Source organism: Lepidochelys olivacea (assembly GCF_965140295.1).
Source record: "Lepidochelys olivacea isolate rLepOli2 genome assembly, chromosome: 7".
NCBI lineage: Eukaryota > Metazoa > Chordata > Testudines > Cheloniidae > Lepidochelys > Lepidochelys olivacea.
This window is the reverse complement of record NC_140417.1, coordinates 78,609,336-78,632,749: the sequence shown is the minus strand read 5'-3', so window position 1 is coordinate 78,632,749 and position 23,414 is coordinate 78,609,336. Positions and strand designations below refer to the sequence as shown.

General features: G+C 42.6%; 1 protein-coding gene across 2 annotated transcripts; it reads right to left on the bottom strand.

The window, feature by feature from the left end:
- Positions 1 to 11,705: 11,705 nt before the first annotated feature.
- On the bottom strand, positions 11,706 to 23,193 carry NRBF2 (nuclear receptor binding factor 2). 2 transcript variants are annotated; one of them, XM_084633786.1, is made up of 4 exons: positions 23,049 to 23,193; positions 16,015 to 16,099; positions 14,411 to 14,451; positions 11,706 to 13,215 (listed from the first exon to the last, which is right to left on the bottom strand). In XM_084633786.1, exons 1-4 carry the CDS (start codon positions 23,100 to 23,102, stop codon positions 12,496 to 12,498), a joined length of 900 nt encoding a protein of 299 aa, XP_084489912.1. In that variant the 5' UTR covers positions 23,103 to 23,193; the 3' UTR covers positions 11,706 to 12,495. The 2 variants fall into 2 exon arrangements, with proteins under 2 accessions (XP_084489912.1, XP_084489913.1); XM_084633787.1 differs by having other exon boundaries at positions 23,073 to 23,193.
- Positions 23,194 to 23,414: the final 221 nt, after the last annotated feature.

The following is a 23,414-nucleotide window of genomic DNA, read 5'->3' as shown; positions in this document are numbered from 1 at the left end:
TGATCTCACACTGAAGATCTTTGGTCTTGGTAATTACACTTTTCTATCAGTGTGCATAGTACACAGTTGTGAGAATTGTAGCATTTTTATTATTTTGATTTTTCTTTGTATAGAATCCTAAACACCATGGCAGGTTGCAAATGTAACAGAACAATTTATTTCGTATAAGTTCAAGGACTAACCAGTACCTGTAGACATAACATCATGTTACCATGTACATTCAGTAATGACCTCAGGGCTCCCCCAGCCTACTTTGGTGGAAATCAGGCATACAACAGAATACTGTGAATTTCCTTCATTGGTAATTTAGGTTTGGGGGTAATTGTTTCAGGATGAAGCCATCAAAGGTGATTTAAGAAACGTTCTATTTTACCTGTGACATTTAGAAAACTTTTTACTGCTTCTGCCTTTATCCATGTGTCTCCCCGTATAAGTAATTAAAATTCCTGGATGAAATCTAGTGGTGATGCAAGTTGTTTGTGTCCATTACTGTGTTTCTTTGTACACCATGATTTCTGCATGGCAAACTTCTAGAAACGTTGCTATGTAATCTGACAGTAGTGAAATTAAACTAACATAGAGGCTTTTTACACAAAGGGTAGCTTAAGGAAAAGTTAGAACTGGATCCATATTATATCCATGGTGGCAGTTCGGATGACTGTGTCACCACCTCCAGAATCTAAGGGCTTGTCTGCTCAAGGAAAATAACAGAATAGCTATTTCTGAATAGATTCATAGAATATCAGAGTTGGAAGGGACCTCAGGAGGTCATCTAGTCCAACCCCCTGCTCAAAGCAGGGCCAATCCCCAATTTTGCCCCAGAACCCCCTAAATGGCCCCATCAAGGATTGAACTCACAACCTTGGGTTTAGCAGGCCAATGCTCAAACCACTGAGCTCCCTCCACTCCGTGTGTGGAAACTCTGATTCCAAAATAAGTGTGTCCACAAAGGGAACAATTCAGAAATAGCTGCTATGCTTTAAGATTCACACCCTCAATTCAAAATAATTCTCAAGTGTAAACAAGCCTTAGTTTTCTTGTTTAATGAATAGGTTAGTTCAGGCTCTCTTCGATTTTCCTTAGGGGATTGATCTTAGCGACCCATGTAATCTTTTTATGACGAAGTTAAATATTAATTTTTTTCTCCTGAATTTGATGTGTTTCACACAAATGGATACCCCTATATTTACTTTCCTCATGCACAACACAAGAGTCTGACAGTAAAGGTCAGTTTTATTAATATTCACATCCCAATGTTTACAGCAATTGGCACCCTAAGAGAATGAATCCAGGAGGCCAGTCTAAAGTAGGAGGAAGAATGACTGTGAGATGCATAAGAGTCTTTGACGGAAGTCCCTGTGGGTGCTTCACTTCAGGTGTTGGCGTGTCCTTGCACCCTTGATCAGAGAATTTCAGCAGCAGTGCCTGTCTGTTTCGCGCATGCACACTCCCTGTCTCGCATACAGTTGGTGCCTCATCTAGCACATATCCAACCCAATGCCCTCAGTTCCCTCTCAGCCGTCGTCAGTCTGATACAGAGCTCCCAGAAGTGTCAAGAAGTTAGCTCACTTAGTGTGAAAATAGTATTTAGCATAGTTTAGTTTAGCAGTACGGTTACTTTTCCCCGTTTTACTTCCTACTTTAAAAAAAAACAAACCCAAACCTTTTCATAGCCTAGTTAATTTCACCCCTGAGGTGAACCATCATCTTTTCAGCTATGCCTTGTTCACCGGGTTTTAAGCACTGCCTCTCCTGTTCAGATGCCATGCTGGTGTCAGACAGACACTCAGTGTGTCCGCTGCTTGGCTGAGTCACACATCCCTCAGAAATGTGCTTGCTGCTGCAGTCTAAAGCTTCAAGCTCAGAGGAACAGGGATCTGCACTTCAAGCTCATCTTAATGGAGAAGTCTGTGCACCCAGCTTTAGACCCCATCCAGCAGACGCCCTCTGGACACAGATCTCCAAAGACCTCACGCTCTTCTCAGAGGAATGCTTATTCCTCAAAAAAATCAATTTGGAAATGAGCGGTGATTTCTCCTGAGAGAGAACCAACGAAAAAGAAGCGCTCTCCATCTCAGTCTCTCTTTGCCCTGGTCTACACTAAGAGTTTAGGTCAAATTTAGCAGCATTAGATTTAACCCTGCACCCGTCCACACAATGAAGCCATTTTTGTCGACTTAATGGGCTCTTAAAATCGATTTCTGTTACTCCTCCCTGACAAGGGGATTAGTGCTGAAATCGACATCACTGGGTCGAATTTAGGTCAGTGTGGACGCAATTTGATGGTATTGGCCTTCGGGAGCTATCCCACAGTGCTCCATTGTGACCGCTCTGGACAGCACTCTGAACTCGGATGCACTGGCCAGGTGGACAGGAAAAGCCCTGAGAACTTTTGAATTTCTTTTCCCGTTTGAAAAGTGTGGCAAGCTGATCAGCACAGGTGACCGTGCAGATCTCATCAACAGAGGTGACCATGGAGTCCCAGAATTGCAAAAGAGCTCCAGCATGAACCGAACGAGAGGTACGGGATCTGATCGCTATATGGGGAGACGAAGCTGTGCTATCAGAACTCTGTTCCAAAAGACGAAATGCCAAAATATTTGAAAAAAATCTCCAAGGGCATGAAGGACAGAGGCTATCACAGGGACCCGCAGCAGTGCCGCATGAAACTTAAGGAGCTTAGGCAAGCCTACCAAAAAACTCAAGAGGCAAACACTCGCTCAGAGTCAGAGCCCCAGACATGCCGCTTCTATGATGAGCTGCATGCAATTCTAGGGGGTATCCCTACCACTGCCCCACCCCTGTATGTGGACTCCTGCAAGGGGGGGGGGGGGAGTCTCACGCAACAGGGATGAAGATTTTGGGGACCAGGTGGATGAGGGGGAGGTTGAAGATACCGCACACCAGGCAAGTGGAGAAACTGTTCTCCCCGACAGCCAGGAACTGTTTATCACCCTGGATCTAGTACTTTCCCAACCCGGGCTCCCGGACCTTGAAGGCGGAGAAGGCAACTCTGATGAGTGTACCTTTGTAAATATAATACACGGTTTAAAAGCAAGCGTGTTTCATGATTACTTTGCCCTGAAGACTTAGGATGCATTTGCGGCCAATACAGCTACTGGAAAAGGCTGTTTTCATCAAGGAGAAACAAACAGAACTGTCACACCATAGCCTGGTCAGCCATGAAACTGGTTTTCAAAGCTTCTCTGATGCGCAGCGTGCCCTGTTGTGCTCTTCTAACCGCCCTGGTGTCTGGCTGTGCCTTATCAGCGGCCAGGCGATTTGCCACAACCTCCCACCCCGCCTCCCCCTTACTCTCACAGATATTATGGAGCACACAGCAAGCAGTAATAACAATGGGAATATTGGTTTTGCTGAGATCTAACCGAGTCAGTAAACTGCGCCAGCGCGCCTTTAAATGTCCAAATGCACATTCTACCACCATTCTGCACTTGCTCAGCCTGTAGTTGAACAGCTCCTGACTACTGTCCAGGCTGCCTGTGTACGGCTTCATGAGCCATGGCATTAAGGGGTAGGCTGGGTCCCCAAGGATAACTATATATATAACATTTCAACATCCCCAACAGTTATTTTCTGTCACAAAGTTCCATGAAAGTGCCCTTACGCATGCGAAAGTTTTGCAGCCACTAGGAATCATCCCAGACCTGCAACACTATGCAGTCCCACCAGTCTGTGCTTGTTTCACAGGCCCAGAATCAGCATTCCACAGCATGAGCCTGCCCCATTGCCACCAGAATGGTCAAATTGCCGTGGCCCGTGCTTTGAGAGACGTGCTTTGAGTTTTGATCTAGTAGTCTTTGAAATGGAACTAGATAAAAGTGCTTTAACAAACTGTTGTTGCACATCAGCAGGGTCCATTCAGACAGTCTATGCCAGGCTAGATTCACACCCCAGCTTGCTGCAAACTAGTTGTCTCCTCTTGCATCCCATTGTTTTACTATATATTATGATTACCAGCACCTTATCTCACAGGGTATATGCTCCTGGAGGAGCCGGGGGAGAGGTGGTAAGAGGAACCTGACTTAAGAGCTTAGTTTTCATCTCCTCTGCCAATATTTGATACCAAAAAATTGTCCAATTTTATATCCAAACATCAGCACTGAAGTTCTTCCTATACCTTGTATATGCATGTCTTAATGCTCAGTTCCTGTTGATTTATCCTTCAAGCGTATGACCGAGATGTTAATCTGCACTTTAAAAAAATACATACGTGGATGAAACAATGAATGAATGAATTTAGAACCAGAATGTTCAAAAGGAAAATGCTGAAGTATTGACAATTTTAAGACAAAACCTTCTCTTGAAGATGCCCAAAACCAGTGGAGTGGAAAATCACTCCAGTTTTAAATAAGATGGTGAGTTAAGGTGGGGGATAAGCAGGGCCGTCCCTAGAGGGGTGCGAGGCCTGGGGCAGAAGTGACTGATTCGTCTCTTCCAGGACTGACCGCGCCGGCCAGTCGCGCCAGTCCGGAGGGGCCTGAAGCAGTCACCTCGATTCACCCTACCCAAGGGACGGCTCTTGGGATAAGCTCCATTTTATGCTTCCTATTGAATAATAAGTCAATTAGATAGGGATCCTTTTAGGAACACTGCAAATACTTACACCAAAAACTATATGGTGTCACTGTAGAATCTCACTGACTAGGGGATTGGATTTGTCTAGTACAATGTGTGTGCAATGTGGTATCTGTGTAAAATTATTATAATCAATATAGTTTTAAAAATACTTAGTATATTTATTTTTGAGTTATTTACAACTTGTGTAAAAGCATAAGCTGCTGCATTTTGCAAACTATTATGTAAATTGCCTTTATAGTGCACTTGTGCCTGTCACTAACAATTACAACATTGTTTCCACAGTAACTAATGTATTTCAAATGGGGAAGAGACAGACTAAAAGGCCAAAAATGAATAAAATCAGAAAATACGGCAGAAACAAAATACATGATAGGGTGGAGTGCTATAAAGCTTTTATTGCTATGAACTCAGGGAGACTGCAGTGCTCATAAATAGTCATACACAATGTGTATTTCCAGACACAAAAGTTATTAAATTAAAAGTTGCTAGGTAACAAGCATTTAGATAGAGTGTGAGCAAGAACATCAAAGGCCAAAATTCTGTACTGTTTAATACCTAAAGTTAACACACCAAGCTTACTTTATTCAGTTTCTCTAAACTTATTGACTTATACCTTTTCATAGTTACTAAGTAAACACATTAATCAAACAAATATAACATTAAAGCATAAAAACAGGCCACAGTGAAGGTTATCAGTATGCACAATGTGAAATTTTCATGTACCTAGATATTGGACATTTTTTTAAATTACTGTTCCTGATCCCTTCCATATTTTTCTTACGCTTAAATGTTAATGTTCTTGCTACATACCAGTGTGTGTTACCTTGAGGTAAAATCCAAATGAAGAGAAGCCAGTTTGTAGTTTCATGAGTTAGGCTTTAATTAGACTTGGTAACTCATGCAGGCTGCTGGACTCCTTCAAGTAACTGGCTACCTATGCAACTTCAGTTCAAGACTGTAAACATCTCCTTAGCTCTCCACCAAGCCCAACTAGGAGCCTTATTGCAACTGCCAGTTCAGCTTCCTGTAACTGGGACTACTTCAGAGTAATCCAGCTGCTTCTTCATTGTAGCCGAGCATTACTGGGAAAGCGTGCTTTAAAGTGGCATTTGACTACAGGAAGGTGAATTTAGAATCCTGAATGCAGCTCCTGTGCTTAGTCTATGCTGCTAAACAAGTTAATGTAAACCCCTAGTGTAGATGTTGTATACAGTTAGTAAAAACCCCAGCATAAACAAGGCTTTAGTTCAATTCTTTAACCTCAGGGAAATTTTATCTAGGGCCTGTGGGAGGCAGCAGAGGGAGGACAGAATGATAGGGACTAGTTTTAAACCATCTTATCTTCCTTGCCTTTTTACCTATTGAAGACACAGCCTCTGTGTTTTCCATTTTTCAAGAATCAGCATCTCCCACAAAACCTAATCCAATTATTAGTATTTTGTAATCCCAACCCTCACAACACAAAATGGATAAAAAGGGAATAACTCTTAATCTTCAGTGAGTTTTTTTTTTTTCCTGGTCTCAGAATTGCCTAATTTATTATCAGAAATATTACAAGATCAGTGGAGAGCATAAATAGGCATCAGGTGTAACATTGGAGCTTGCCAACTTTTAGGTATGTGACATGATTTGTTCTTTTTCTTGTAGCACCTATCAGCCCTGGTCCTGGACCAGGGCCCCATTGTGGTAGGTGCTGTACAAACACAAAACAAAAAGACGGTCCCATCCCAACATCTGCCCTTCCTTCCTTCCCTGTCACTGGCCTTGAAAATTCTCACCTACATGCCCTTTCTGGCCCCTCAACCCTATCCCTTCCTGTGAAATTTTCCTTGCCCCCACTATGTTCTTGTCCCCCTCCTCTGTCTCCTTTCTTGCATACAGACATGCCGTTAAACTCTCAAACCTACCTATGGGTGCCCCCCCCATCCCCTTCGCTATTATACTCACTGAATGAGCTGTCTGTGCCCCTTGTATCAGCTTCCTTGCGTTAAACTCGCTATTTTACCAGTTAACGGAATTGCAGCAACTTACCTGGGGATGGGGGGGGGGGGAATCCCCATCAGTTGCAGTTTTCACATCACGATTGGTTGATTTTCTAAATTATGTTTTAGCTCAGCCAGAAGTTATGGGATTGATGCAGGAATCACGGGGTAAAATTCTATGACGTTATGCAAGACATCAGATTAGATGACCGTAATGGTCTGATTAAAACGTGTGAATCTGTTGGACCACTCCAGTACAGCCTCTGCCCTCTCTACTCCATAGAAAATGCTCACCAGTGTCTCCAAATAAACATCTTGGCTATCTGAAGGCCTAAACTCCATTCTTATTCTTTGACCTTTCTAGTAGTTTTGATACCCTTGATCCTCCCTTCTCCTTGACATTCTGTCTTCCGTTAGCCTCCCTAACTGTCCTTTTCTGATCTCACTAGCCATTCTGTCAATCCCTCTTGGCAGCTCTCCACTTCCCCACTTTAACTGCCCCCTCTCACGTCTCTATTCTTGGACCCCTACATTTCTCCCTGGACACCTTATTTATAGGTGATGTCACTTGCATGAATTCAACTGCCCTTCCACACTAACTCCTTTCGTCAATTCTGTTTCACTCTGACCCTGTCTCCATGCTTCAGTCTCGCATATCCCAGATGAACTGCTTGAGAGATAACTCACCATCATCTCAAACTCTTTGTGGCCAAAACAAACTCTTTCCTACCAAATCCTGTCCCTTAGCCCCAGTCTCCTTTACAGTTGGCAATGCCACCATCCTCTCTATCCCTCATGCCCATAGCCTGGGCTTTCAGTCTTTCCTCTGCATACAGGTTGACACTAAGTCTTGTCTCCTCTTCCTAGATAACACTTCAAAAATCCCTCACTTTCTTCTTGACTGATAGCATCTGCTCCTATCCATACTGAATAGGCTGTGCCTTCCTGAATAGATTCCAGGGACCCAGCCTGCTCTTGCTTCCCCTTGAGTTCTGCCTCAGGTAGAACAAGGTCAGCAGCTTTGTGATTTCCTACCCTTCTTGTTTCCAGCCCTTTTTATTTACTTTTTTTGTGTCGTTTTATTTTCTGGTCTTTGTGCTCTTATTATACTCACCCCTGCAGAGCACTGAATCCTCTGGCGCAGCACCTACTTCTGGGCCCCTCGCAGCCTAGGAAACCACCCAAAGGCCTAATGATGCTCAGCTTGTGAGGTGGCTTTAAATTCCTAGTTAGACACTAATCTCTGCATTTTTTCACTTGTTCTATTAGTTTTCTAAAAGGAAGTTACAATTTATATAGAGCCAATGGAAATGTTGCCCCCTCTTATAGCAAACTGAAGATTGATGCTTTTCCAGACGTGTTAAGTGAGAACAGTTGCATTTTAAACTCAAAACTTCCCTAAAGCTGAAGCATCAGACAGGAAGCTTTTGCTTTGTGCTAGTTGTGTGAATTTCCCTGGAATTTTCCAACTAGGTAAGCACAGCATGTGCCTTCCAGCCTCTTGGGATCACGTGCATGGCAGCCAGTCTTCGTTGTGCTGCCCCTTCCCCTCCTGGGCCAATGCAATTTATGGTAGCTGTGTGTGTGTTTTCTTTTGAGCTGAAGGCTAGATTTGGGTTGACCTGAGATGGGAAATACTATTTTTTGTTTTGTAGCTCTATAGATCTGATACTGCTTAATCTCAGAAATATCATGCCTCCTGTAGTAAACTGGCTTGAGGGACAGTAGTTCAAATGATTCCAAAATAGGCATTAGGCAAACTTACAGCATTTTTAAGGGGGAGAAAAAGCCCAAGACTCCTGGTCTCTAAAAAGTTATGAACTCCTGTAACCTATGGGAGGTTTAAACACTATCATGCCTATGAGAGGCTGTAGCCAAGTCTCAGGTTTATAGCTTTCTATTATTACATTGGTGCCACTAGTAACTTCTGATCACTTTCAAACAGTAAATTCAAGAGAGATGCTCACCAGACCAGTCATCTGTCTCCAGAGCCAAATTTTATCTGATTTCCTTGTAGGAAAGGATTACTTCTGAGCTGAAAAGTAAGATGGCCGAAGCCCACAACTGAAGAACTTACAGTAATATTTTATTAGGTTCAGTTAAAGGGCTCTAAATTGAGGGAGATTCTACAGCATAGACTTTGCCTCTCCCCTACTTTGTGCACCATTCAGTAAGACATTTTAAATGCTGCTGTAAATTACTGAGCATTTTTCTTGTCAGTTTTGCTGGCCTGCTTCCACATCACCATCCTTAACCAATTCTAAACAATGTATCTGTCTCTTCTATTTCAGCATCACTTTTAGAATGGGTGGATAGGCATAAAAATAGTCATGGGAATTATGGTGAATGTGCAGTTCACTGCAAAAAGGTGTCACGCCTGTACTGCTCAAAACAGCCATCCACTTTCAATATGGCAGTCAACCACCTTCAAAGCAACTGAATGTGAACTGTAGATTGTACGAAGAGCTATTGTTAATATGAAGGCCTTAAAATCTTGCCACGGTAACTTTCTGAAAACTAAAATTCCTTAGAAGATGGAGCATAAGACTGAACATAAAACCAACCTGACTCACTGAACATAAAACCAACCAATAAAACGCAGTGTTTTTGTATTTTGTTTTCTAGCTGTGACAGTAAGTAGCCATTAGGGTTATGTTTGGCAGATTTTACTCCCAAAAGATTCCACGTAGCTTTCCCATGGGTTTTTCCTCTCCTGGGATATGCTCACAGATTCCATAGTTCACAAATTCTTTTTGCAAAGCATATATTGGCTGTTTTCAACAGGGATAATATTTCTAGGTTCCAAGACAACAGTGGTTTCTGTGGTAAAACAAGCTCTCCGAATTGAACTAAATGTCTGGGCGTATGTTTAAATTTAGTTCTTGGTGAGACGCTTTCAAATTACAGACGACACAATTTTACAGATGTCAAGTATAATGCATTATGGACCGATCCAAAGGCCAGGGGCATCTTTCCATTGACTTTAAAACACTTTGAATTAGGCCCTATGACAAAATCTCTGATAATGTCAAAACTACAATAAGAACCATACATAAGGACTCTGATCCAAATTGCTTATATTGTGTGCAGTATTTATCCCTCTCTGCACCTTTTCTTTTATGCTAAATGATAACTTTAAGGGTTGACTATATTGACACTCATGATAGTGGGGAAACTTAAGACTTGAAGTAATGTGCTATTTTAAGGAAAAAGGACTGTTTGTTTTAATGTAACAAATTATTTTGTCCACCAGATGGCAATGTTTGCCACAGAATATACTTTCAAGATGATAAAATAGTAAACATGACTTGGGTATTGCTACACACAGCTCAGTGGAAACTGTCACTCAATGCATAGCAGCAGTCAAAAAGCAAATACTGTGTAAAAAAATTTTTTTTGCCTTCTATAAATTAAGGAATGCCCCACTGTGGACTGCTGGGTTTGGTCCGATAACCCCATCTCAAAAGGGGGAAGTAGTAGAACCAGAATGGAGTCTAAAGGAGGCATAGAAGGAGAGCATGGAAAGAGTGGGACAGTTTAGAGAAATGTCAGAAATAACATAAGGTAAGTTCAGGTGCTCCTACTGACCTTTTCTTATAATATAAGAGCAGGGAAACAACAAAAAACTAAAAGACAATACATTTAAAACTGATAAAAGCAGCTGTATTTTACTTAACACAACTAACCTGCAGAACTCATTGCTGTATGAGAACTAGTGTTTAACAGGATTCACAAAAGAACTAGGTGTTTGTGGAGAATGTTGTATCCATGTTTTGGTTGTATTTTTTAACACCCCCCAGCATATTATAGCCAACTTCTGACAGGCATGAGGAAAAGATTGTCATGGGCAGTTTATTCCACTATTGTCTATTTGTGATTGTGGCACTTTCCTCTGAAGCATCTGCTGTGACACTTATTGTGGTGGTTTTTTTAATGGACTATGCTTATTTCAGTCAAATTAAGAGCAGTGGATTATCTTACTTTGGGGAGGATGGGAAAGAAGCAATGTATCTATAGCTTGTAACTAAGGAGAAACTTAAGAGATTAATCTTCATACTACTGTAGCCGTCCTTGTTCAATTTGTGGGGAAAGCTGTCCTGAAGTCTGACCTAGGCTGGAGAACAATGTGAGAGGTTTCCTTTCAGGATTACCGTTTTGCGTGCTTGAGTACTCATCCTCAGTGGATAAGTGGCTTGGCATGAAGCAGAATGGATCAGGCCTAAGACTTAAATTATGCTTCAGTGGAGATGGCCAGTCCAAAAATGGTTTCCTGTACAGTGCCAGGAGCATGGCAGACAGCAGTTGTGGCAGCTACATAAAAATGGTTGAAATGATCCCACAATATTTAGTATTATTTCTTTGAGGGCTCAAAGACAGTGCAATTAATTAGGACCTTAAATAATTTTAGTTTGATTTCGCCACCTTTGGAAGGCATGCTAGCTTTTCAGTTTACGTGTAAGCAATTGCTACTGTTGAATTTTAACTAGTTATATATGAGTAAGAAGTCCAACATCCCCCCCTTCTATGCATACAGAAGTCAGTGAACTAGAGAATTTGATTGTCAGTTTAAGGAATACAGCAAAATTTCTTGAGTTGTGAGCAAATTCAAACCTGTTCCTTGAGCAAGTCCCGTGTTTTTATCTGCATTTCTTTCCTCCAGCCCTTGCCTTCTATTCAGGGAGAGAACAGACCAGGCATTAGGGAAAGAAGAAAATTTGCACAGAAGCTGAGAATAAGAGGGACCGTGGTGTTCTCTATGCACTTCAGCAGAAAGCTAGCACTAAAGCTGTGGGAACAAGCTCATTCTGTAGAGGAGGTACGGAAAACCACTGCACTTGTGCTTTGAGTCTTGAACTGAATAAGCCATTTTGGAATCTGTGTCCTATGGTTTCTGCTCAGTAGGTGCATCACCTCTTAAAATTGTACAGACAAGAATGTCATTTCACACACCACAACGACCCCTTGGCTCTTCCCAAGTTCTCTGTATGTACCTGAAAGTGAAAGGCTGGAAGTTGTGTTCCATTTTCCCTTACCACCAGCTATTTTTAGCATAACAAAACTTTATAGTTCAATTGACTGGCACTTTAATGTTTGTGAAGACTATTTTCACCCACTCTTATGGTGTTGAATACGACTGAGTTTATTTTCATAGGCTTGGTGACTGATTTACAGATGTAAACAAATATTTCCTTTTTGTGCAATTAAATACTGCTCACTAGCATTACTTCCATTCATGCACCTCTGAAGAACATGATACTTTTCCTCAGGTTTTTTAAGCAATGTAATTTTTTTATATAGAAACCCAGAGTTAAATTTGATGCACCTTGATTAGTTATGTAAACAATCTAAAATTCCCCACAGAACGAATAACTTGGTTCCTTCATAGAAAGTTTATATATTTCTCCTGATTAATCTGAGGTTAATATTGTCAGGAGACAAGAGTGTGGCACATCAACTCATCTAGATATGGTGTAACTTATACACCTCTCCATTAACAAAATTGTGCATAATGAAATGCTTACAATCTGAATGAATGATAGAAAGCATCTTTCAAGCTGAAGTGGCAGCCATCTGGCAACCATAAGTTAAGTTCTGCATCGTTTATGGCATTATAGATACCTATTACACGTAGCATTACTTCAAAACCCTGAAGGATTGTGTTTGAAATGTTTTCCAAGCAGTCATTTGGTTTGAAACGTCAGAAGAAAGACGCAAGAGCTTGCATTTACCAATTTATGGTACCCTTAAGCTCTATGATTCAGTGTATTTCACAGTGACAGTTGCTGTAATGCCTTTTCTTGCACAGTAGGATTGTGTTAGATGTTGGCTGCCCTTGGATCATCATTGTCCTGGTGGTTTTCCCTTTTCTCACTTTGCTTAACTACATTTCATGAGCACTTCTTATGGTCTTCATTTAGCTGTTCATAAGTCCTTTCAGTATATCTTCAGAGAGCTCCAGGAGAGGGAGTTCAGGTGATGGAATGTCCAAGGGAGGAAGATTGGGTATTGGAATGTCCTTAGCTTTCCCTGCATTTGCTGCAAACTTCTGCCAAGTTGAGGCTGAAGTAGTAGCCGTTTCTGAATGCTGCTGTAGACCCCATAATTCTGACTTCTCCACAAAATCAGCATCTACATCCAACTCCTTCTCTACTGGAGCTTTTTGGAGTTTAATCCTTTCTGCTTTTAGCTGTTTATTTTCTCTCCTTAATCTCTCATTTTCAGCTACAAGAAATTCCACATGCCGTTTTAAATCTGCAATTTTGGTTGCCTGCTCCTCTATTATCGTTTTGTCATCTTTTGGGGCTTTGTTCCCAATACACACTTCCATTTGCACCTCTCTTTTCTGAAGCAGAAATAATAGTGTATCTGGCTCCCTGTCAAAGACACCCTGAGTTTCCTGTAGATGCTTACTTGCAGAAGGACTGTATTTCTGAGCAACAGGAACCAATATGTTTTGGTCTTCAGATTCTTCAGCTGATGGTTTATAAGAGGTCTGAAGGTGTTCAGCTATATCCTTGTCTGCATGCTGTTGGGCTTTTAGCCTTTCCTCTCTCTTTGCCCTTTTCCACCTCTCCTGGATGAGCAGTAACTGTTTCATGTGACTATCCCTTTGTAATTCCAGTGATAATTGAGCCTGTCCAAGAAAAAGAAGATTGACTGAATTAACACATAGGCCCTAATCCTGCAAGCATATGTGTGAGTAAAGTTACAGTCATGCTTCAGTGTTTACAGAATCAGTACCCTAGCATGTCCTGGAGGAGAAACCTCTTTCTCTAGCTTCTGCAATGCAGATTCAGGCATTATGCTATCAAACTCACTGTAACTGTAGTCTGTGATATGGAAGTGTTATGGGTGACTACTAAATTTTTGGACATCTGTAATTTCTCTTCCAATCCATATGGACACTTTTGAAGGGAGGAGATAAGTTTGATTGGCCTGTGACCATCCACAAATGAACTTGGGATGAGATGTCATGCCTTACTTGGCCTGTAATTCAACACGTGTATTTTTTAAATAAGTAGTAAATCCTTTTGTTGTAGTATATGGCTAGACCACTGCGTTGACACCACCACTAAGCAGCAGAGACTGCTACAGTGAGATTACATCAGCATTTTCAAACTGAACCTCTATTCTGAGTCACTCCAATTGTTGGACCATTGGGGTGGATGTTCCAGGCTTAGCTAAAAAGTGTTCCATTTTTGGATGACATTTTCTCCATAGTTTAGCCATGTTTAACCAATAATAGTAATGGGGGAGTGGCAATTTTACAGACTGAATCAGAGGGCATGTATGACTTTACAGACTGGTGACGCAGGCACTCACTTGACGATCCAAATCCAAGTCCCTGCTCCAATGACTGTTCCAATAAGTGGAACGGCTTCAAGAGGAGAGACAGAAAGACCTGCCACAAAGTATGCCAGTGCACTTCCCTGCCATGGAGGTGACCCAAGTTCAAATTCCTGCTACACACACACACTCCAGTCCAACAAAATATTCTGTCCAACCCAAAATGGATATTCTTTAGTTTTCCCCAAAGAGAATTCTTTTGTGGAACTGCCAGTGAATCACAATAAGGGGTTATTTACCAAGCTCTACTCCACCCTCCTGCTATCCACAGCTACTAGACTTGGGCCTTGGACAGCCAGGCATAAATTAGAGCAGTGCAGGTCATTCAAAGTAGGTAGCATAACTATATGGTGTAAAAGGTCTGATCACACAATTAGGACATAGTGTAATAGGCACGTGCCCAAGGGCCAGAGTTAGTGTGTTTGTACAATAATACCTTCAACATTTCCCAGCTGTGGAATGCAAACTAAAGGCAATCTCACCTGCTCCGATTGTGTCAGCTTCATGGCTTCAGCAAGGTATGCTGCACAAAAAAACAAATTGGTAAACGCTTAGGCCAGGATTGTGAAAATTAGAACACTTTTCCTGAAAGCAAAAGACTCACAAGTTTAAGAATTTTAAAAAGCTTTCAGATCTGATCATTTTGTTCACTGAATCCACACACACAGAGGGGATTACACCGGCAAACTATTGCTGGGAACATGCATACTGCTTTTCAAATGCATGTCTGCCCTTAAGAGCTTTAAGCCTACATAGTATTTAAAGGTAAACAGCTTCCATATCATCATCTGTGAAGCAAAGCCTCTTTGCTCATCCTGGTATAATATGCGTTGCATATTTCTATGTACAGTTCTAACTGCTTCACCTCTGAGGAGAGCACTACCAACGCAATTTCATTAGTCTTTCCAGATCAAAACGAAGGTTTGCAGGAAGTCCGCAAAGGAGGTGCAGCAGCATCCGCCCCTGCAGTACATAAGAAAGTGACAAAGCTAGGGGCCAGAGTCTTATTTACATCCATTTAAAGAACATACAAATGAAATACTAAAACACTCTACAGTAGAATACCACACTTTTCTTTGACTGCATTACTGATGGGGTAGGGAAGCAATATCCATGGCTCTCAGCCTGGATAAAAAAAAATCAATGATTTTTTTATTTAAGTGCATTTCTTTTTAAAATTAATTTTTAATTTTACAACTTTTAAGGCCTAAATTTACTATAATCTATTAAAATTACTTAAGTATTCAAGCAGTAGATATTTGCTGCTGCTGAAATTTTAGAGAAAGCTAATCCATCGAACTGCTGGAAGTCACTTGCTAAGCACCTGAAACCAAAAGTGGTTGAAGTGCTAAGTCAGCTTTTGACAGCAGTAGCCCCTTCCCCAGATGCAGAGAGAACGTTTTCTTCTTTTCAGTTTCTTCAAGGTTAAAGTGACTGGGGCAGGAATACAAGTTTCTCAGCTCCCTCCCCCAAAAATTATATTAAAAACAAGCCTACAGCACTTGGAGAAGCCACCTATCTAGTGGTCCTCCACACAAGACCCAGAAACTGCACCTGTCTAGCCAGTTGTGCCTATAATGTGGCCACCTCCCATCTCTCCAGAGCAGATTTCACCTGTTAATAGGCAGCAGCTGCACATTCACAAATCAAATGTGAACCTGAATACACATCTTTGTGAAGAAGGATGGAAGACTGTCAATCATGGGGGGGGGGGGCCTGCAGAACTGACCTCATTGCCCCTGAAGGTTGAAATTGCTTTATCAGCAATAGATTCATTAAAAAAATTAAGATTGCGAACCACCAATTGACTGTTTAGTTAAGATTTGTGGCTAAATATTTCCCGCATCATGCTGACAACTAGCTACTCCAAGTAAGAAAGGTATGAAAGATCAAAATTGAAGTGAAATTAAAGGCCACATTTCCAAGAGAGACTTCCGACAGGGCCTCTAAACCTGGGTTCACATTTTTTGCATGTATAAAAACAGCATTTATATGCAAGTATGTATCTAGTTACTTGGCCAGAGCAAGTTTCAAAGCTGCTTTTGAAAACTGGGTCATAAATATCTTATGAAAAGGTAACACTCACCAGCTGCTTTTTTGTGACAAGAAATTGCTTCTTCGTATTTCCCTGCTGCCAACAACCGGTCTGCTTTTCTACTCTGCTGATGAGCCTTAAAAGAAACAAAATGTTATTTTAATCAAAGCTAGGAATGGCTGGAGCTGGTTTTTATAGTAACTAGCTAGCACCAAACAGATAATCAGATGTTCACACATCATACATCTTCAGACTCTTAACCCAAGATCTCCCCTTCCAGCCTTTCCTATAATGCTCGCCCACCGTCGGACTTTTGTGCACAAATGTACTGTGCAGATATGGCAAAAGGTTTAAGGCACAACTGGCCTCACAGTAGCTATTTCACAGTGAATATATACCACCCATTTTATGAAGTGGCAGTGACTGTAAGTCTTCGCACACAATACTTAACACTTACACACTTGCAGTGGCAAACAAGTGTCTTAGGGCAGTGGTCCAAGACCAGTGCCAAAACAGCACTGCTGGTGTAAGGAACCAGCCACCAGTGGTTATATTGCCATGAGCTCCTGGAAACAATCCTCCAGAACTGTGGAGTTGTGTGTCCTAATGTGAGAGCCAGGAATCTTCTCATAAGCAATGTGTGAGATCAACCACACACACACACACTTCTCTTGTGGGACCTGATGGTATAAGAGGGACTATAGCTCCCAACAGCTTTTCATTTTCTTCACGATCCTGAAGAGCTCCCTGCACTCAAAGCTGACAAAACAAGAGAAGCACTATCAGTTGATGCTTTCCATAAAAGCCTTCAACTTGGTTAAAACGTTACAAAATTCAGCGTAAGCAGCCATACTTTACTAGCAGTAAGCTGCTTCATAGCAACAGAGTAAGAGTAGAAGAGTTTTAACAAAGTAGAGCATGATTTAAGAGATACTGTTTCTAGAGAGAGGTTTTTTGTTTATGGGCCCTATCAGTTACATCAAACCAGTTGAGACATTTGGGTCAGTAGGATAGTTTTTATCATCCAGTATTGAGCCATGTGAACAAGGGCTCAGACTAGACTCAAGGATCTTTGTTTCAGAGTAACAGCCGTGTTAGTCTGTATTCGCAAAAAGAAAAGGAGTACTTGTGGCACCTTAGAGACTAACCAATTTATTTGAGCATGAGCTTTCGTGAGCTACAGCTCACTTCATCGGATGCATGCCGTGGAAACTGCAGCAGACTTTATTTATACACAGAGAATATGAAAAAATACCTTCTCCCACCCCACTGTCCTGCTGGTAATAGCTTATCTAAAGTGATCATCAGGTGGGCCATTTCCAGCACAAATCCAGGTTTTCTCACCCTCCACCCCCCCCCACAAATTCATTCTCCTGCTGGTGCTAGCCCATCCAAAGTGACAACTCTTTACACAATGTGCATGATAATAAAGTTGGGCCATTTCCTGCACAAATCCAGGTTCTCTCACCCCCTCACCCCCCTCCCAAAAACCACACACACAGACTCACTATCCTGCTGGTAATAGCTCATCCAAAGTGACCATTCTCCCTACAATGTGCATAATTAAGGTGGGCCATTTCCAGCACAAATCCAGGTTTTCTCACATCCCCCCCACCCCCATACACACACAAACTCACTCTCCTGCTGGTAATAGCTCATCCAAACTGACCACTCTCCAAGTTTAAATCCAAGTTAAACCAGAACATCTGGGGGGGGGGGGGGGGTAGGAAAAAACAAGAGGAAATAGCCACTCCCAGTCTCTATTTAAGCCTAAATTAATAGTATCCAATTTGCAAATGAATTCCAATTCAGCAGTTTCTCGCTGGAGTCTGGATTTGAAGTTTTTTTGTTTTAAGATAGCGACCTTCATGTCTGTGATTGCGTGACCAGAGAGATTGAAGTGTTCTCCGACTGGTTTATGAATGTTATAATTCTTGACATCTGATTTGTGTCCATTTATTCTTTTACGTAGAGACTGTCCAGTTTGACCAATGTACATGGCAGAGGGGCATTGCTGGCACATGATGGCATATATCACATTGGTGGATGTGCAGGTATACGAGCCTCTGATAGTGTGGCTGATGTTATTAGGCCCTGTGATGGTGTCCCCTGAATAGATATGTGGGCACAATTGGCAACGGGCTTTGTTGCAAGGATAAGTTCCTGGGTTAGTGGTTCTGTTGTGTGGTATGTGGTTGTTAGTGAGTATTTGCTTCAGGTTGCGGGGCTGTCTGTAGGCAAGGACTGGCCTGTCTCCCAAGATTTGTGAGAGTGTTGGGTCATCCTTTAGGATAGGTTGTAGATCCTTAATAATGCGTTAGAGGGGTTTTAGTTGGGGGCTGAAGGTGACGGCTAGTGGCGTTCTATTATTTTCTTTGTTAGGCCTGTCCTGTAGTAGGTAACTTCTGGGAACTCTTCTGGCTCTATCAATCTGTTTCTTTACTTCTGCAGGTGGGTATTGTAGTTGTAAGAAAGCTTGACAGAGATCTTGTAGGTGTTTGTCTCTGTCTGAGGGGTTGGAGCAAATGCGGTTGTATCGCAGAGCTTGGCTGTAGACGATGGATCGTGTGGTGTGGTCAGGGTGAAAGCTGGAGGCATGCAGGTAGGAATAGCGGTCAGTAGGTTTCCGGTATAGGGTGGTGTTTATGTGACCATTGTTTATTAGCACTGTAGTGTCCAGGAAGTGGATTTCTTGTGTGGACTGGACCAGGCTGAGGTTGGTGGTGGGATGGAAATCTTTGTGACAATATTTAAGTGGTGTTTACCCATTTAGGGCTTGTCTATATGGCGATTTAGTGCAATCGACTCAAAACACATGATGGAACTTTTAGTGGATAGCAGCAGGATCTATATAGCCACTCGTGTGACAGGCTCATGTGCTGCAGATTCACACCCTAGCTTGCACCAGACACTAAATTGCTGTATAGATAAACCCTTAGTATTGTTAACTTCCCACATTTTTGCTCATCCCCACCTTTGTCTGAACACAGCAGAGGAAGGTGATTCCTTTTTTCTGCCTTCTTCCAATGGAAAGATACTATTTTATTACCTCTTTCCATAGACTCTCACATGAGGTTATACCAAGGAAAAGAGCTTACTTTCCTGACAAACCACGGAGTGAATTCACAAGTATGTTAACCCAAAGATCACTGTTTGTTTCACAAAACAGCCATTTTCTATGCTTCACCCTTTGGCAAGAGAGGTTGGTTTGTGCATACAGTAACTTCATTTACTAAAATGCTCTTTAGGAAAATAGGAGCCCTGCTCAGAAAGTATCTGAAATGGGACATCTAACAGGAAATGAGCTTGGTATCTTGCATTAGTAATACCTGTAGAACCCTCAACACACTCAACTTTACAACTAGTTCTGTAGTTTCCCAAAGCAACACTTTCAATATCAAAATGGGTAGTCTTGGCCTGTCCAAGAGAGACAGGTCCAGAGAAGCCAGGTCAACCAGAAGAGGAGACATTAAGTCCTGAGAAGAAAAAAGTAGCAAGTTCATTGATCAGAATTAAATTCAGCAGAACAGAATCCCAGGTCCATTTTTGAATTAGCCTAGAATAATTTCTCCAGAAGAATTTTCTACAGAAAAAGTGTCATTTAAAATTATGGTTAAATAGCAAATCACAATACATAACCATGTGAAAAGCCTTCTTAAAAAAACCGTGGCCTGTCAGGTATTGATTAAGCAAGTGACTGACTAGAGGATTCCAAGCCTAGAATCCAACTCCATGTTAAGTCAAAGGGCCATTAACAGGAGCTTAACTGAGTCCTAGTTGATTAAGATATCCTTTCACATAAACAATCACCAAAAGCTTGCACTGTGATCCTACACTTTAGAAAGGAGGATTTCAAGAAGAAAAAAGTCAAAACCTTTAAGTCAAACTTGAGGAATCTAAAATCCTTAGGCTATTTAGGCATACTATGATGACCCAGAAGGCATGCACAACAAAAAAGGGGGACACAAACAGAAAATGGTACAGTTAAAGGACTGAAGAAATTTGAGCCAACAGCTATCCTTCAGAAAAATGGAAATGCAGCCTAAGTGAGGCCAACAGAGAAAAGCATAACTATAGCAGACATGTAAGGCATTAGATAATCTAAGAGCAAATAGTTAAATACATAAACTAGAAATTCTTTAAGTATCAGCTGCAGAAAGACTTCAAGAATTTTAAGGTCTACTGGATAAGCAGGATGTTAAGGAAGCAATAGGACACTGCAAAGCAGCTAAATTATTTCTTAATCCGTTCTCTTCACGGTGGAAATGGGTGAGATGCTCAACTTCTCAGGTAAAGAGGTGACCCAACAAACTGAAATTTAAACAACGAAAAAATCACAGAAACGTATAGTATTCACATCCAGGAGTTAATGAATTTTAGAATGAATGGTCCAAGCTGCTAACAAACCTATGCAATTTCACTAAAATGAGTCAACAATTCTACATCGGAGGAAAGAAAATATTGTTACTGGGTGATCCTGACTTTCAGAGCAGTGAGCCTTACTTCAACAGATGGAAAACTAGTTAAAAGTGTAACTTACTTATAAAACACTTAGCTCTTATCTACACTACAGGGGGAGATTGATCTAAATTATGCAACTTCAGCTATGTGAATAACTTGGCTGAAGTTGACGTACTTAGATCTACTTCCCGCGGGGTCCACACTATGCAATGTCAACTCGAGATGCTCTCCCGTCAACTCCCCTTGCGCTTCCCATTCAGGTGGAGTACAGAAGTCGATGGGAGAGCGATTGGCAGTCAGTTTAGCAGGTCTTCACTAGACCTGCTAAATCAACCTCTGACGCATCGATCGCTGCACATCAAACCCCCGGTAAGTGAAGACAAGCCCAAAGATAAATATAAGGACAAACCAGCATGGTGCCTGTGAAAGAAGAATCAATTCAAATTGGATGTGTCCACAAGATGATAGCTTTCTGGCTCATTAAACTGAAGCCCTGGGACTGGATTCAGATAGATTAATAGGAGACATGACAGAGGTAAACAATAAGAAGAAGTAGTCAAGTCAGACACTCAATTAACTTCTCATAATACAGTAACAAGAGCAAAGGCAAAAATGTAAAAGTGAGGGCAGGAGGAGGAAGTAAACAAGACATAATGCCTCTGGAAGTCATTGCCACAAGAGAGGCCAAGAGCTCAGTGGGTTTCAGAAAGGCATTGGTTGTTTCCAGGGATGAGATGATTCATAGTTCCATCAGATAAGATACAAAGGTCTAAATTAAGGATAAAAATCTTTGTACTTCAGGTTATAGTCCTTCATTAATGAGGAGTTAGGAAAATATTCCCCTGTAAGCAGGTAATTACATTACTTTTTATTTATAGGGTTTCTTGCACCTTCCTCTGAAGTTGTATTGGCCACTGTCAGGACACTAGTGGACAATATAGGTGACTACTCTCTTTACGAGAACTCCTATAGCACATACACAAGTCTAGAGAGATTATTTGTTGTTTGGAACTATAAACAGGTATGGTAATCGTACTGCTCTTGTGGTCAGACCATCACCTCCTTGGCCTTATTCATACTTTTGTTAGTGCAGAAAACCTTACTTTATGGTCTGCTTTCAAATGTCAGGCAGGGACACCACTAAATGGTGACTCCTGCCCAGCCACCCACAGTTATCACCTATTTACCAGTCATTTACCACTCAGAACTCAAAATTGCTGCTCTCTCTTGTCTTCTAAACCCACACTAGACCTTTCCTCAATTGCTGACTACAGTCCTACGTCTACTAAACTGCTTTTAACAGGTTCTGGAGTTTCTTGTCAACCTCTATGGCTCCTTCCTCCAGCACAATCCTCTTAATTTTCAGCCTGGACACCCATCCCATCACTAAATTACCCCTTATACATGATTATTCACTTGTTTCTTGCCTGAGATCACAGATCAACTTATTACTTGGCCTTAGACCTTCTCTACATGCCATAACTTTAAATCTGTTTAAATCTCAGATTACCCTTGGTGCCAACCTACCGCAGTCATTAGTATTTTGGTCTGAGTTGCTTATATCAATTTAGCTTAAGTCAGTAAGGAATCTACAAGGCACACATTAAAATTGAGTCTCTATACAATAGAGTTCCACCAGTTAAATCAAATCACTGGTTCTCTCATGCAGACAAGGCCTCTGTGTGCATCTTATCCTATTTCTGTAACCCCAGTGTTTCCTTCCCAGGTCTTGTGTCACTCATATAAACATTCTACAAAGGGTTCAGCCATAATTACTCCTTATCCCAATCTTGATATGATGAAACAGTTATTCATGCTTTGATTCCCTCTAACATTCTTCCTAAATAGCTACTGCCACTTTTAACGGTCCCATGACTAGTTATACCTAACTCTCAAAAGTACTGAAATAGTATACACCAGTGAAGGAAAGACACTTACAAAATGCTGTGCACAAGTAGCTTCAAGTGTCTGGGTTTCCTGCCTATCACCTTTTATTTGTAGGGTGTATACATACACTAGAATTCCCCATACCTAGAACGACTGAGGATTTTCGAAGGCGTCTAACACCACATTTAACTCTCTAGCAGCGGTTATATTATCACTCCGAGCTGACGTGGCTAGAGGTGGTTTCTAATCAGGGCTCTGGTCCTATGTCGAAGAACGTGCACCGCCAGGACAGACCAGACAATGACCCCACGGGTCCTGCCTTTCCCCAGCACGGGGACGTGCCCCGGACGCCTGTTTACAGCGGCGTCTGCTGTCCCGCTGGCGGGCACCCGAGGCTGGAGTTCAAGGCCCCTGCCGCAGGGCGCGAGGGGAAGGTCCAACCGCCTCTAGCCGCCTCCTCCACACCAGCCAGCAGGGTCTCGTCCTCGCCAGCGACACTCAGCCCCCCGCTGTGCCACGAGGGCAGCTCCTCCCCCTGCGGCGCTGGTAAGCCGCAGCGCAGCCAGGGCTCCGGCGCGGTCACCCTCCCATTGCCCACGCCTGCCCCAGCCCCGAGTCCCTTCGCGCTCCGCACCTGCCAGCGGGGCAGCCGCCGCTCGCTCGCCCGCCCGCCCCGGCGCCCGCCCGCCCCGGCGCCCGCTGCCCAGCGCCCCCTCCCCGCCCGGGGCGCGGCTCACCAGGTTGAGGGGCCCCTCCATCACCTCCATAGGCGGTGGGGGCTGCGGGCACATGGGCTCTGCGGCTCCGTCCCGGCGCCCCTGCCCCAGGCTCGGCCTCCTGTAAACACGGAAACGCTTCCGCCTCGAGCACGCACGCAGTGGCGTCACCGCGCCGCCCGGCTATCTCGCGAGGGCCACGTCCAAACGCGCAAATCCCACGAGAAGAGTGGAAGGTCTCCATGGTAACGGGCACCGGGCGACGCCGTGGGCAGCCGGCCGCGTATTTTCATTGGCTCGGAGGCGCCACTTGAACGTGACTGTCCGCGGGCGCGGGTTTGGAAGGGCGGGCTCTTTGGAGGAGCGGGAGGGGCAGAGGTGCAGGTG